The sequence below is a fragment of the Sinocyclocheilus grahami genome, unplaced genomic scaffold, assembly GCF_001515645.1.
Source record: "Sinocyclocheilus grahami isolate Dianchi unplaced genomic scaffold, SAMN03320097.WGS_v1.1 scaffold126.1, whole genome shotgun sequence".
Taxonomy (NCBI): Eukaryota; Metazoa; Chordata; class Actinopteri; order Cypriniformes; family Cyprinidae; genus Sinocyclocheilus; species Sinocyclocheilus grahami.
In genome coordinates, this window is record NW_015505305.1 from 3,710,678 (window position 1) to 3,726,431 (window position 15,754).

A 15,754-nucleotide genomic window follows, 5' to 3' on the forward strand; every position below is an offset into this window, starting at 1 on the left:
AATTCACATCTCAAACACCTCCCAGTGCATCTACTGCCCAGGGCCACCAGTTAATGTTGTTTGTGCAGCATTAGTCTGAGTTACCATGGGACTGGGAACTCAGTTCTACACAAAATAAAAATGTTAGCTCATATTTGGGCCATCATTGGCACTCACCTGCAGACCGATGGGACCGGGAGGTCCAGGAAAGCCTCGGGATCCTTCATCTCCCTTCTGTCCAAACATACCCTGCTGTCCACGAGGACCTGGTTCACCATCAGCTCCCTGAAATAGGCATAAGTCAGAGTCGCAATGCATTTCATTAAATTCGAAATGACAGAAATAGTAGATGTGAAATGATTCTGGATGTGTAGTCAAGACGTACAGCAGGTCCAGGAGCTCCAATAGTTCCCTGAAGCACAGGTGGACCTGGTGGAACCTAGTGGACAATACAATGAAGAAAGTGATCAGAAAAGAGCTGTACTAAGAGATGGGAATCTCAAGAAATTCAACAATTCTGGTTCCTCAATCATTTATTTACTGACTCTTCTAGCACTTTGAGGGAATAATTCCTTTAAGGTAGGTAATTTTGAGTTAGACATAGTATGGACCGATTGAGTGATTGACATGTTTTCAAGACTGATTCATGATTCTTTTAGACAAATTAATTAAAAGAACCGGTTTGTATGATTCATTCATTTGGGAATCAGACTATACTGGTTGTGCTGTATGTTTGTTGTTGCATGCAACCAGCAAGAACAACACAAAAGAAGTCAATTTGATGTCTTTTTTTTCTTTTAACCATTGGAAGAAACCTTAAAAAATGAATGTCATGAAAATCATTCAGTAATGGTATTTTATGTAAAATCGGTTCTGAATGCAAATCGTACCGTGTGTATAAATAAGGATTTTACAATCTAATTTACTCACCTGTTCACCTTTGTCGGCTTTGCTTCCCTTCTGGCCTGGTTCGCCCACCTCTCCCTGGAAGGGTCATGCAAAATCCATTTTTCCTTTTTAAAACTATATAACGTATAAAATCACAGACTGGTGAATATAACTGAAAGAAACTCCATGTTGAAGTAAACCGTTTACTGTGCAGTAAAAGATATGACATTACTGTTGACCTGCATGGGAGTTTTACTGCAAATGAAATTATAAATATTGTCTCTGAACTAACAGACATGGCCAGATAAAGCATTTCTACAACATATTCTTGGCACGTAAACCCATGAAGCTTGTTAGAGGATACTGATGGAGAGACAACGTTTATGGTACCCTGCGCTAATTTAATTATAGGCCGCCTTTGCTGATGATGATGGATTGGTGGCAGCAAAGAGTGACTGAGAGATAGGCATGCGTTTCAAATGGCCGTGCAGTGTGTGTTTGTGATGATGAAGAATGATCGCTGTCCAAAAAGTGAGGGCGAGGAATTCTGGGAAGAGATGTGAGATATACTAGAGTGATAGGAGAGAAATCATTTTCTTGTTTTCTAGTAGAATATTTCAAAATCTTTAAAACAAGAAAAAATATTTGAGACACAACACTTTAGAAGATACTAAGACTTTTTTTCTTGAATTAAATGTATTTTTCTTTCTTACCTCACTGGCAAATAGTTTTTAAAAGGAAAAAGTGAAGAAATTGAAGAAGTTTTAGTGAGTTTTATGCTTAAAATCTATTTGCCAATAGGATAAGATCAATACATTCTCTGAAAGCTATTTCATTTGACTCATTTTACTTGACTTTATTTTTCACGGTGTAATGAAGGTTTAGAAGTGATGACAGAAAACTTCCATTTAATCAGTATGAAAGTTAAGATGAAGTGCAATCCATTACAGTCCTGCAGTGGTGACTTTGAATTGTCTGCGTTAACTGACACATCAAGAGAAGCATCATGTAATGTGTCCCCTCTCTACTGTCTAAATGTATTAACATGAATCAAAATTGCAATTAACCTTGTCACCATCTTCTCCAGGTGGACCCTGAGGTCCTGCTGGCCCCGGCAGACCAACTGGACCTTGTACTCCATCCCGACCGGCTGGACCTGGAGGACCTCTCTCACCCTGAACAAAGACATGTGATAAAAGATATAAATAGTGCTAAGGTGGAGGTTATGTGGTTACTCAAACTCAGTCCTGGAGGGCCGGTGTCCTGAAGAGTTTAGCTCCAACCCTAATTAAACACACCTGAACCAGCTAATCAAGCTCTTACTAGGCATAGAAACTTTTGGTCAGGTGTGTTGAGGCAAGTTGGAGATAAACTCTGCAGGACACCGGCCCTCCAGGACCGAGTTTGGACAGCCCTGATCTAGAGTTTCATGCCAGAACTCAATATATTTAAATTGCCTTTGACGAGACAAAATTGAGAACTGCTGTATATTTTATTTGATATTGCACAACAAAATATTTTCTACTTTGAATAAATTAGCCAATTAGTAGCATAAATAAATTGGTAGTAATTATTACCACCAGCAAATCAAAATTGAAACTGTTAATGCAATGGGCCCTGCTCATGCATGTCTGTACTGAGTCTGTACTTATTCACAGGGCGATTCCAGCAGAGGGGGAATCAAAAGGAAATCAATTCACATCTCAAACACCTCCCAGTGCATCTACTGCCCAGGGCCACCAGTTAATGTTGTTTGTGCAGCATTAGTCTGAGTTACCATGGGACTGGGAACTCAGTTCTACACAAAATAAAAATGTTAGCTCATATTTGGGCCATCATTGGCACTCACCTGCAGACCGATGGGACCGGGAGGTCCAGGAAAGCCTCGGGATCCTTCATCTCCCTTCTGTCCAAACATACCCTGCTGTCCACGAGGACCTGGTTCACCATCAGCTCCCTGAAATAGGCATAAGTCAGAGTCGCAATGCATTTCATTAAATTCGAAATGACAGAAATAGTAGATGTGAAATGATTCTGGATGTGTAGTCAAGACGTACAGCAGGTCCAGGAGCTCCAATAGTTCCCTGAAGACCAGGTGGACCTGGTGGACCCTAGTGGACAATACAATGAAGAAAGTGATCAGAAAAGAGCTGTACTAAGAGATGGGAATCTCAAGAAATTCAACAATTCTGGTTCCTCAATCATTTAATTACTGACTCTTCAAGCACTTTGAGGGAATAATTCCTTTAAGTTAGGTAATTTTGAGTTAGACATAGTATGGACCGATTGAGTGATTGACATGTTTTCAAGACTGATTCATGATTCTTTTAGACAAATTAATTAAAAGAACCGGTTTGTATGATTCATTCATTTGGGAATCAGACTATACTGGTTGTGCTGTATGTTTGTTGTTGCATGCAACCAGCAAGAACAACACAAAAGAAGTCAATTTAATGTCTTTTTTTTATTTTAACCATTGGAAGAAACCTTAAAAAATGAATGTCATGAAAATCATTCAGTAATGGTATTTTATGTAAAATCGGTTCTGAATGCAAATCGTACCGTGTGTATAAATAAGGATTTTACAATCTAATTTACTCACCTGTTCACCTTTGTCGGCTTTGCTTCCCTTCTGGCCTGGTTCGCCCACCTCTCCCTGGAAGGGTCATGCAAAATCCATTTTTCCTTTTTAAAACTATATAACGTATAAAATCACAGACTGGTGAATATAACTGAAAGAAACTCCATGTTGAAGTAAACCGTTTACTGTGCAGTAAAAGATATGACATTACTGTTGACCTGCATGGGAGTTTTACTGCAAATGAAATTATAAATATTGTCTCTGAACTAACAGACATGGCCAGATAAAGCATTTCTACAACATATTCTTGGCACGTAAACCCATGAAGCTTGTTAGAGGATACTGATGGAGAGACAACGTTTATGGTACCCTGTGCTAATTTAATTATAGGCCGCCTTTGCTGATGATGATGGATTGGTGGCAGCAAAGAGTGACTGAGAGATAGGCATGCGTTTCAAATGGCCGTGCAGTGTGTGTTTGTGATGATGAAGAATGATCGCTGTCCAAAAAGTGAGGGCGAGGAATTCTGGGAAGAGATGTGAGATATACTAGAGTGATAGGAGAGAAATCATTTTCTTGTTTTCTAGTAGAATATTTCAAAATCTTTAAAACAAGAAAAAATATTTGAGACACAACACTTTAGAAGATACTAAGACTTTTTTTCTTGAATTAAATGTATTTTTCTTTCTTACCTCACTGGCAAATAGTTTTTAAAAGGAAAAAGTGAAGAAATTGAAGAAGTTTTAGTGAGTTTTATGCTTAAAATCTATTTGCCAATAGGATAAGATCAATACATTCTCTGAAAGCTATTTCATTTGACTCATTTTACTTGACTTTATTTTTCACGGTGTAATGAAGGTTTAGAAGTGATGACAGAAAACTTCCATTTAATCAGTATGAAAGTTAAGATGAAGTGCAATCCATTACAGTCCTGCAGTGGTGACTTTGAATTGTCTGCGTTAACTGACACATCAAGAGAAGCATCATGTAATGTGTCCCCTCTCTACTGTCTAAATGTATTAACATGAATCAAAATTGCAATTAACCTTGTCACCATCTTCTCCAGGTGGACCCTGAGGTCCTGCTGGCCCCGGCAGACCAACTGGACCTTGTACTCCATCCCGACCGGCTGGACCTGGAGGACCTCTCTCACCCTGAACAAAGACATGTGATAAAAGATATAAATAGTGCTAAGGTGGAGGTTATGTGGTTACTAAGAAACCTACTAACTATTCACTGTCACTCATAAATGTCTTATGTAATATAAGAAACACAAATTGATTATCATTGTATCTAATCAGCACAATTACCGGTGCACCCTTCTCTCCAGCAGGTCCCGGGGGTCCCTGGGGTCCAGTACGTCCAGACAACCCAATGGGGCCAGCAGGTCCTGCTGCTCCTCTCTCACCAGGGGAACCCTATGACAAAGAGTGATTTAACATATTTGACACTTAGATACTCTATAGACATATACATGCTACACAAGTCTGATTTACTGAAGCATATACTACATTAATATGCTTCTAAAGATCTAGCCTTATTAGTCACGTATTAAGGATTAAACTGGTTTCTCCCAAACGACCACCAAACCATGTATTTTTAGTGCTGAAAATCCAAATGAGGAGCTTTTGCTTAAGAATGATTCTGCTCTAGCCCCAAAAATCAAGACATTTCAGACAATTTTCAGACTCTTTCTTCTGTCGACTGCATACATAACTCCATACAAACATAGAAAGCTAGCTCTTTGTAAAGGTTACGTGTTTAACGTAACGTCCAGTCGCCATAATTGCTGATGTCTGTGATGTCTGTGTTGATGTTAAGGGGTTGCTATGTGGTTGTTAAAGGGGTCATATGATGCGATTTCAAGTTTTCCTTTCTCTTTGGAGTGTTACAAGCTGATTGTGCATAGATAAGATCCCTGAAGTTGCAAAGACTAAAGTCTCAAAACCAAAGAGATATTCTTTATCAAAGTTAAGACTCTGCCACACTCCCCTAAAACGGCTCGTTCTAACACGCCCCCACATATCTACCTCACTATGTGGAAATATTTGCATAATGCCGCCCAAATGTTCACGCAAAGAAAGAAGGCGTGGTTTCAGTAACCGCAGTTAGTGTTGAAGCAGTCATGTCAGGGAGACGCTGTGTGTTTCTAGGCGAAAGTAAAAGCACTTTATTTGGCCTTCCGAAAGTAGATGCATTTAGGAATCTTTAAGATCACTTACAACAGAACAGCAATGCATTTTATGGACGACCGTTTCGTGAACCTAGAAGAGAAGGTAATTCTGAATTTGCTATGACAATCTGGTGCTTCTGAATCAGTTACTGTTTTGTTATTAGTTTAAGTATTTGCTATTGACTGTTCAAATGTGGAGTTTTGCGCATCGTGTGTGTGTGTGTGTGAGAGAGAGAGAGAGAGAGAGCGTCACATCAAAGTGGAGTCAGCTGTCTTAACCATGGCTTGTGTACTGCAAACACATACCAGCTTCATCACTGTGTCTGTCACGTGACTCTGTTCCCCTTTCAGGCTCTGTCTTTACATTTATTTTGAAAGATGAAGCTCGCGATTATGGTAAGGGGCGTTACATTTCCGACGAGTGCTTGCGGTGTTCCGCCAATCACAATGCACTGGGTCAGCTGGCCAATCAGAGCAGACTGCGCTTGTCGAAAGGAGAGACTTTAGAGGACCTATATTAATGTACAGTATTTGAAAAATAATGTGTTTGTTGAACATTAAAGCATGTCAACATATTCTGTTACACCAAATAAACAAAATTGTGATCTTTAAGAAAGCATCATATGACCCCTTTAAGGTGTTCAGAGTGTTTTAACATGTTTATAGTCAAATGTTAGGCTGTTGCTATGCAGCTGCTAAAGAATTCTCAGTGTTTTTTAACATGTTGCTATGCAGATGTTAGAATGTTGCTATGCGGTTGCTAAGGTGTTTTGATTGTTTTTGATGTTGTTATGCTGATGTTAAGCTGTTGCTATGCGGATGCTAAGGTGTTCTGATTGCTTTTTATGTTGTTATGCTGATGTTGTGGTGTTAATATGTGGTTGCTAAGCTGAGTGTTTTTAATATGCTGATGTTAGGCTGTTGCTATGCAGTTGCTAATGAGTTTTGTGTTTTTAACATGCTACTATGCAAATGTTAGGCTACTGCTATACAGTGGCTAAGGTATTCTGATGGTTTTTACCATTATTAAGCTAATGTTAGGGTGTTGCTATGTGGTTGCTAAGGTGTTCTGGATGTTTCTAACATGCAACTATGCTAATGTTAGGCCATTGCTATGCAGCTGCTAAGGAGTTCTCAGTGTTTTTAACATATTGCTTTGTGGATATTAGGCTGTTGATGTGCGGTTGCTAAGGTGTTCTGCATGTTCTTAATGCAACGCTATGGGATTTAGTACCCATTTAAATATCGTAAGTCCTACAACTTTCCTCAACAAGCCAATAAATGTGTGGTTTCATACAGTATGTCTGTGGTACAAACAATAAGGGACAGTTTATGCACCTGATAGTGATATTTACCTTTTGCAAACACTGCTAATTAAGTCATTGCATTGGGACAGTACAGAAGGTCTTCAACAAATTAGGATGAAATTGTCCAAACAACCTGTGCAATGCGTTGCGACTAACAAGTGCAACAAACATCGTACAACAGAGTGTGGTGAGAATTATACAATCAGAACGGCACGGCGACAGCTAAGAGGGGAGCTGTTGAAAGAACAAAAAAACTTTCTGTTGGGCGACAAATCTACTCACATTGTATGAAGGGAAACCATGGAAACAGAGTACTTACAACCGGACCAGGGGGGCCCTGAGGGCCTTCGGCTCCTTTCAAACCAGGTGGACCCTGCAGAGGGCAAAAGAGAAAGAAGAACAAAATATGAATGAGTAAATAGGCCTAACAAGAAGGTTCATATCAAAGTGTCAGCATTAGTAATTTTCTCTTGAGCATTATCCAACACATCATCTATTGATGCTCAAAGCCAGATATAAACATGTACTGTAGGTTTTAGTGCACCGTGCCTGAGCAAACAAATCTACCTGTAGCTCATAACTGAGATAATACATCTACCACACAACATGACCGACACATAGGAGATTTCACATTGAAAGCTTTTGAGAATCCACACTGAAAGTGCTTGTAGTTTTGCTTTTTCAAACTTCGGTTCTTGCATGTGTTGTGACCTGTCAAGGTGTACAAAAACCAATGGTGTTTGCCTTCATTATTGACATTAAAACTAGTTTTAGGCATCTCTTATGCCAAGTTTGAATCTATGGAAGCGTGAAAGAGATTTGAGAACTATGGCTTAAATATCAGACTGTTTCTAAAACAAAGCTATCATATGGCTTTAGAAATATTGGAACATAGCATACAAGTCAGATTGGGTTTTGTGCAAAACATCAGTAGCAAACATCAGAAAAGTTCTCTTTAGATATTACATAAAACAAAGAAAGAGTTTGGAATGACATGAGGGCAAATGATTTTTGAGATGACAAAATTTCTAACTAGATGAATTATTACTTTGAGTCAAGGATCATAATGACTCCATATGCTCTATTTCTTGCTCATAAACTTAACTGCTTCAAATATTACCTGGAACACTGTGGGAAATACAAAATCCTGAAAGGATAATGCTCTAATGAATTCCTATGAACTTCTATTCTGCAATTTCATGCAGCTCTCAGATTTCACCAACAGTATTTTAAGCTTTTTCTTAAAGGGAATTGCTAACCAAAAAATGAAAATACTCTTATGTTGGTGGAAACCTTGATTTTGAAAGAATCTTTACATAGATTTGCTGTCAAGTCCCAAAAAGTAAAAAAAAACACCATGAAAGCACGATAAACACAATGCATATGTCCATATGTATTCTTTATTCCAAAGTCTTCATCTTCTGAGGTCATACCAATGATGATATGGGCAAAAATTCATATCTCGTTATTTTTTTTTACCAATTTGCGATATACGGTATATATCTCTGTCTTTTCATTTTTGCATTTGGATTTTAAAAAATCTGTATTTTATATATATATATATATATATATATTTCACTTACCGCCCAATGTTGTCCAACAAAACAATACATATGAAAGGCTATGAAAATAAATAAAGTGAATAAGTGAATAGCTATGGTATAAAATGTCAAGAGGAGGTAATTACAAACCGGTGCTGTGAATTTATCTCGAGACACTCTGGTGGTCACCATCACACCCTCTAGTGTTAGCTAATGCCACTGCACGAGGCACTGTGAGAGACATTGATCCAACTGTCCGGTTCGGTATCTCTCATTTATTGAGATTATGAATCAGCCATGTACTGTACTTTGTTTGTGCATATGTTCGGCAGTGAAGAACACTTTAAAAATCCTTAATGGTGTTTTTGAGCCTTAGATCTTCCTGACCACTTCCACAACCCTCTCAGACTCCTAAATATTGAATGTTGCTTTTGGGAGAATGAACTACTCACATTGTATGAAGGGAAACCATGGAAACAGAGTACTTACAACCGGACCAGGGGGGCCCTGAGGGCCTTCGGCTCCTTTCAAACCAGGTGGACCCTGCAGAGGGCAAAAGAGAAAGAAGAACAAAATATGAATAAGTAAATAGGCCTAACAAGAAGGTTCATATCAAAGTGTCAGCATTAGTAATTTTCTCTTGAGCATTATCCAACACATGAAAGGCTATGAAAATAAATAAAGTGAATGTAACCATGTAAGCTTTTATATTATGTGCAAAAAAAGGGTTAGAATCACATTTCATTCTAACATTGTAACATTGCAATCTAAACTAAATTCACTAAACGTAGTTAAATTCACTAAACTAAATGAGAACAAAAGCACAGTTGTGTTAGGCTGTTTTGATGGTTACCCCATTACAGTCACTTTACAGTCAGTGCTATCATAAAAATAGACTTACTTGTAGGTTTATAATTCTACATGTCAGATTTATCGTCCAACTACAACTATTTCCTCAAATCAAATCGCTTATAAAGAAAATATTGATATATCGTACAAACTCGATATACCGCCCAGCCCTAGTTCAAGAGCTGCTGCACAAGTAGATTATGACACATTTCAGTCTGTTCTTCACTTGAAATATTGTGCACAAGTTGTATGGACCCCTTTTTATTGTGCGTTTTGGCGCTTGTATAGTTGTATGGCTAAAAAAACGAACATACTGGGTTGGTAATGACATGAGTGTAAGTAACTAATGACAGAGATTACTTTTTTTTGTTTTTGTTTTGGAAGGATGTGAAGTATTTCAGAAAATAAGCTAAATGATGTAATGAAGAAATTATGATTTTATAATTTATACCCAAGTCATGAAAGACTGTTGAGTCCTACTGCGACTTTTTTTTGTTTTTGTTTTGGAAGGATGTGAAGTATTTCAGAAAATAAGCTAAATTATGTAATGAAGAAATTATGATTTTATAATTTATACCCAAGTCATGAAAGACTGTTGAGTCCTACTGCTTCTAAACTGATTTTTGTACTTACAGCACAAACTGACAGCGGGTTTGGTCTCTTCTAAATGTGGCTGTTATTAATCTCCCGTATGAGAGAGAAATCCACAGATCTCGACTGCCTGCTGGTTCTGCCTTTACCTGATTGATATTTACTGGCCTCTTTTTCTCTCACAGGTCAACTGGGGCACAGTAAAAATCAAAGAGCTGACAAAAGCTCTCATGTGTGTTTGTGTGTGTGTGAGGAGATTTGTGAATCCATGTAAATGAACTTTTGGTTCCATAAACTACACTTAAATACTAATATGAAACTAATAGAAAATATCATGTAGTTGTATATGTTTCATGAACGTCCTTGTAGGTGCATCTGTGTGTGTGTGTGTCAGGGCTCATGGAGGTGCTGTTGTGTTTTGTGAGTGAGGGCTTGAGATTGCCTCTCTAAGGGGCAGACACACACGGTGGTCTCAATAATGACAGTAAAATCGCCCCAGTAGAAAACAACCAGGCAGAGCATGGATAGCCAGTCTCTGCCACTGACCTTGAGATCAGACATCAACAATGAACAAACAACCTCGTCTCCCAAAATCTAATTGCCAACATTTCCACTTAAATCATTCTCTGGCCAGATAATTAATGTAAAAGACAACAACCCAGGCACTACAAAAGGTGATAAAGGGAAAAACGTGAACCACAGTCAAGTTAGCATAATGTATCTCTGCGTTAAACAATGCAAAGTTAGCTTTTTTAGAGGTTATACACCCTATTAAAGTCTTTGTGCAGTGTATTGAAGTCCAATTCTGTGGATGTAATAAGTCAGGGCTGCTGTAGTGTAAAAAAAAGAATCTACTTGCAGTGATTTATTCGCGACGGGAGCATGATCTTACCGTAACTCCAGGAAGACCTCTCTCTCCTGGGAACCCTCTCAGTCCTGGAGGACCGTCTTTTCCTGGACTGCCCAGAGGACCTGGATCTCCCTGCGGACAGACAGTTGCCAATTTAATATTTTATTGAACTTCAAATATAATGAACAGAAAAATTACACAAAATGAATTCGCAGCTGATGATAATGAGCTCTGAACTGATGAAATGATCCTGAATTATTGCTAGCTTCAAATCCACCGTCGCTAGCGCTGGCAGGTCGATTCAATTAATATTTAATCTGACTCCACAGCATGATTAAAACTGCAGTGTGTAAATTCTTTATAATGAAACATGTTTCCAAATAGATTTTGAACAATCCATCCATTACACTGGTCTGACAAACAAGCTAAAATTTGCAGGACCAAGACAAAGTTTTTAGCCCACATTTTTGGGGGAATCAAGTTGGAATAGGACCCTTTAAAATTTATGAAAACAACATTTAAATACATTCAATATGTTAACATGTCCATCTTATGTTAATTATGCTAATTGCAACTGAAAGACCAAATTTTGTACAGTACCATTCAAAACTTTGGTGTCAGATAGTTTTTTTTAATGTTCTTGGATCACCAAGGCTGCATTTAATAAAATATACAATGAAAACAGCACGAATGACTGAACGATAGTGTACATTATTGGTAGGTAATTGTTGTTAATAAAGTTTTCGCACTGATATGTCGACAGTTCATATTTCAGCACAATTAAATCAAGCCTGCCTAAAACAAGTATTAAGAATCCTAAAGTGTCTTGAGGGGCCAACAAGTGCCTTCGAACAGTAAACTGCAATCAGACAGGCCTGCCTGAGGGGCTCAAGAGTGATTTTTGATATTTAAAATAGCTAGAAAGCTTAACACTGTTTTAGCCTTTTGAAAAACCTCCACTTGACCTCAGTGTCTCTGAATTTTGATTGGACCACTGAAAGTGTTATATTCAGCTAATAAAAAGAGGAAACAAATGAGCGAAATCAGGAAAATGACTGCAGAAAGACTGTGAGTCTGACCGCTAAGACTGCGGCAGCATACTCTGCCTCCGGGGTGTTCACTCACGTCTGACAGCCTGTCTGAAGTGGGCCGATCAAACTGATTAAAGTGTCTCCGTTTAGAAGTGGCAGAAATTGCAACTGAGACAGGAAGGTTGGACACTCACTGAAATTCAGTTCAGCCTTTAAAAGCCACGTCTACTAACAATTTAGACTCTATTAAGAAAGGGAATTCAGCAATTTTCCATAGTATGGACGTTATTGCTCTGGAAAACTTGAACACACTTATATATTCTATCTGGCTGAAAGTCATGTAAACATGAACGTCATTCACCTTTGCACCTTCTTTTCCACCAGCACCTGGGAGACCCTGCTCTCCGGGGGGACCAGGGGGTCCAGGATGTCCTCTCTCACCAATAGGACCGGTTTCTCCTGTTGGACCCTTTCAAGCCATTACAGACACATTTGTGAGATTAACAGGCAAATCCTTCTGCTTATCTAAACTATATATATATATATATATATATATATATATAAATTCATGCAAAAACATAAACACCTACCTGTGGTCCGACAACACCTCCAGGTCCTGGTGGGCCAGTTTTGCCTTGGAAACCCTAGGGGAAAAAATCACTTCAATTTCTGCATGAAAAGCAACTATCTACTGGTGGACCATCAAGTAAAAATAGATTTTATATGACAGTTTTCCAGGCAAAATGTAGCTGCGGTACTTCACACTAAGTTTATTGCTCTTAAATGTGATAAACAAGCATCTCCTACTGGGCCATGCCATTATTAATAAAGCTTCTGTCTGGATCAGAAATAACCGCCATCTAACATCATAACTCCTTCAGATTTACACATAACTCAGAGGCTCATTCAGTCCCTGAACATGCTCTCTTCCCACAAGTGATCAGTGATGTCTGCTATATGTTATCGCTTAGGCTATTTGGGTGATCTATAAGTGTGAGTGATCAGAAACACTTACAGTTTCTCCCCGCTGGCCAGGGTGACCAGGCAGCCCATCCTTCCCAGGTGGTCCCTAAAACAGAGAACAAAGTACTGTACTGTAAGTAAATGGCACATTTTTCAGCATCTAAAACAGTGTAGATAAACAGGTACTTACAGGGGGGCCCTTCGGTCCTGGGAAACCAACGGGACCCTGGGGCCCTTGAGGTCCCTGAACAAAACAGGAAAATACATTTATTTGGTGAGAAGTTTGTTGCTTTACTTAAAAAATAAGACAACAAAGCAGTGCAGATGGTTTAATGGCAATATCTGAAATGTGAACTAGAAGAAGTGAATATTTATCTGATGATCTTTTGTCTTATAATCTCAGTAAAAGTCCAAAGAAGGAAGGAGAATTTATAAATATGAACAAAAACAAAACATTAATAAAATATTACAAGCTGAAACTAAGTGCAATGTAGGAATAGTCAACAGGCTTTCGAAATGCTTAAAAAAGACTTTCAGATTCCAACTGAGAACTGGAATAAACAGGAAATACTGAAAAATAGAGGACCAAACGAGAACAGGATTTCATGGTAGAGATAAACAGTGCAACATCAGATTTCGAGTGATGTGAGCCTTGGACAACAGCCTTCCAGTGGTCTAATGCTCAAGAGCTCTTCATAAATCTATAATAGCTTCCAGACGGAAACACGGGTTTGGTGGTAAGTCCTCTTATCTGGAGTACCCCCACATGCTGAGCTAATCCTCACTGTGCTTCCTGCTAAAGCACCCTCTCTGAGCGCTTCAAGCCGTACACCATCTCCCCGTAGATAGAATGATGGGATAAAAATGTTTGTTGCAATGCATTCTGGGTGGCACTTACTCTCTCACCGGGTGGGCCAGGTGGACCGTCGTTGCCTGCTGTTCCCTGTTGGATAATGAGAGAGCGAAGCATAAGGACTGTGCAACGGAAGTGTTTGACAAAAACAAAGCCTGAGGGAAGCAGTACCTTAGGGCCTGGCTTTCCTGTTGGGCCTCTGGCACCGCGTGCACCACGGGGACCCTAAAAATTCAGGATATTTAAGACTCTTTAACTTGCATAATTAAATTCAGCAAAATTAAATAAAAATGGATGGTGAAGTGCTGAAGCAGTACACACCGTCGGACCTCTTTGACCTCTTGGACCAGATTTCCCTGCCACTCCCTTTGAAAAGAAAGAAGAAAAATGAGTGTGGTAAAAATTGAGGGTGAATTCAATAGCTACACACAGCAAATCCAATTGCTGCAGTTGTAGCCATTCTTTTTGCCAAGATGAGATGGCAGTGTGTACGGGGGAAAACAAGCATTGGATTCTAGGAGCCATGGCAATATTTGTTTCAGATGAGGTGTAGGTGTATTAGAAGCACACAAACATACACACATACACTGTCATTTTGCTCCCTGCTCATGAGCAGAATCTAAACACTTGGAAAAATAGCAGCTAACCTGACATTTAGTTATGAATAATCATAAATGCTTAGGGCACAGTTGCTTTTGCTAAGAGGTTTCCTATGAGGTTTGTTTGCAAGTGAGATTCTCATTGAATTAATGGGTGAGACACTTTCATAGGTCCGTTCGCCGCGGGACCCCTCAAGCGCGGGGCCAGGTGCGGCTGCACCAATTGCACAGATTATTGCACTGAATCTTTCACACATGTATGATGCATTGTGCAACTTGTGTTCGTAAGAGTAGGTTTAGACTCAGTACTTAACATAATTTATCTTTAGCATTCTGTTTATGAAATAGTCACAAACATACAGTATTTATCCATTGCTTTGATAAACAAAATATATCTAAAATGTGAATCTAAGCGGAATTTTGACATAGTAAAATGCAGGCTCTCTTATGGAAGGCTTTAGCACAACAATGCTACTTAAGGTTACACTTTATTTCGATAGGCCACTTTAGACATTCTAACTATAAGTAACTTTGTAACTACATATCAACTACATGTCAACTAATTCTCATTAATTTGCATCTACATGTCTACTAACTCTCAGTGTAGACTGTTAGGGTAGGTTTAGGGTTAGTAGAATAAGTCGACAAAGAAAGTGTTAGAAAATATTAAGCAAACAGTCTCTACTAACTGCTAGTTGACATGTAGTTGCAAAGTTACTTACTGTTAATAGAATGTCTAAAGTGGACTATCGAAATAAAGTGTTACCTACTTAATTATAACAAGTGAAAACATGCTTTTAACTCTCTAAATTAGGTAATTTTGGTGTTGCGAGTAATAACTTAATGAAACTAAACAAAATATAATGTAATTTAAAAACATAATTTGCATATGTGATGAGCTAAGCTAGTAGGCTAATCGACATGTGGTATGCTAAACTAGTACATTGAATGGTAGCTTAAAAAAGGAAAGCTAATTAAAAAATATATATACTATTACATGTCAAATATATTTTAAAAGACATTTATGGAGATAATTACATTGTTCAGACCACACACCTGTATATCATAAAGTTATTTTTTTTAAAGATTTCTATTCAGGCACTGAATAGTTTCAGCCAGGATTAAATTTAACAGGTCTCATTTTAACCGGTGGATCAAATTTAATAACACTACCTCAGTTTTACTGCATACCACATAAAATGAACTTAAATGTAAAGGTAAATGCAAAGGCAAATGTAAAGGTTGTAAGTAACAATATACATGTAAAGGTTGCCATAAGGTGAGTGTAAATGTAAGTACATTCAGATGACATTTGACCCAACGTATTCACGCACTTTTGCCCACTTCTGCAAGTGAATGGTTTTCCAGATGCGTGATTGTCGCTGAATCACCATGAACGCAATCGTTCCAGCATCTTTTGTAGTCACATATTGATTTGTGTCCGTGTTTTTGTACAAAGTCATCATACAAATCCTTTCATAGAAGGAATCAATCAGCCTTTTTCATATGTTTGTTATAATGCAGTGTGCACGTCACACAAAGCAGGTTG

General features: G+C 38.4%; 1 protein-coding gene across 1 annotated transcript in view; it reads right to left on the reverse strand.

The window, feature by feature from the left end:
• Positions 1–15,754, reverse strand: part of LOC107590309 (collagen alpha-1(XI) chain-like) — a 79,181-nt gene that overhangs the window by 17,195 nt on the left and 46,232 nt on the right. The window contains exons 31-44 of the mRNA XM_016279017.1: positions 13,928–13,972; positions 13,778–13,831; positions 13,652–13,696; positions 12,944–12,997; positions 12,806–12,859; positions 12,381–12,434; positions 12,152–12,259; positions 10,802–10,891; positions 8,959–9,012; positions 4,759–4,866; positions 4,495–4,602; positions 3,470–3,523; positions 2,925–2,978; positions 2,717–2,824 (exon numbers count right to left, since the gene is read on the reverse strand). Of these exons, the coding sequence (XP_016134503.1) occupies positions 2,717–2,824; positions 2,925–2,978; positions 3,470–3,523; positions 4,495–4,602; positions 4,759–4,866; positions 8,959–9,012; positions 10,802–10,891; positions 12,152–12,259; positions 12,381–12,434; positions 12,806–12,859; positions 12,944–12,997; positions 13,652–13,696; positions 13,778–13,831; positions 13,928–13,972 (990 nt within the window). The remainder of the gene's footprint in view (positions 1–2,716; positions 2,825–2,924; positions 2,979–3,469; positions 3,524–4,494; positions 4,603–4,758; positions 4,867–8,958; positions 9,013–10,801; positions 10,892–12,151; positions 12,260–12,380; positions 12,435–12,805; positions 12,860–12,943; positions 12,998–13,651; positions 13,697–13,777; positions 13,832–13,927; positions 13,973–15,754) is intronic.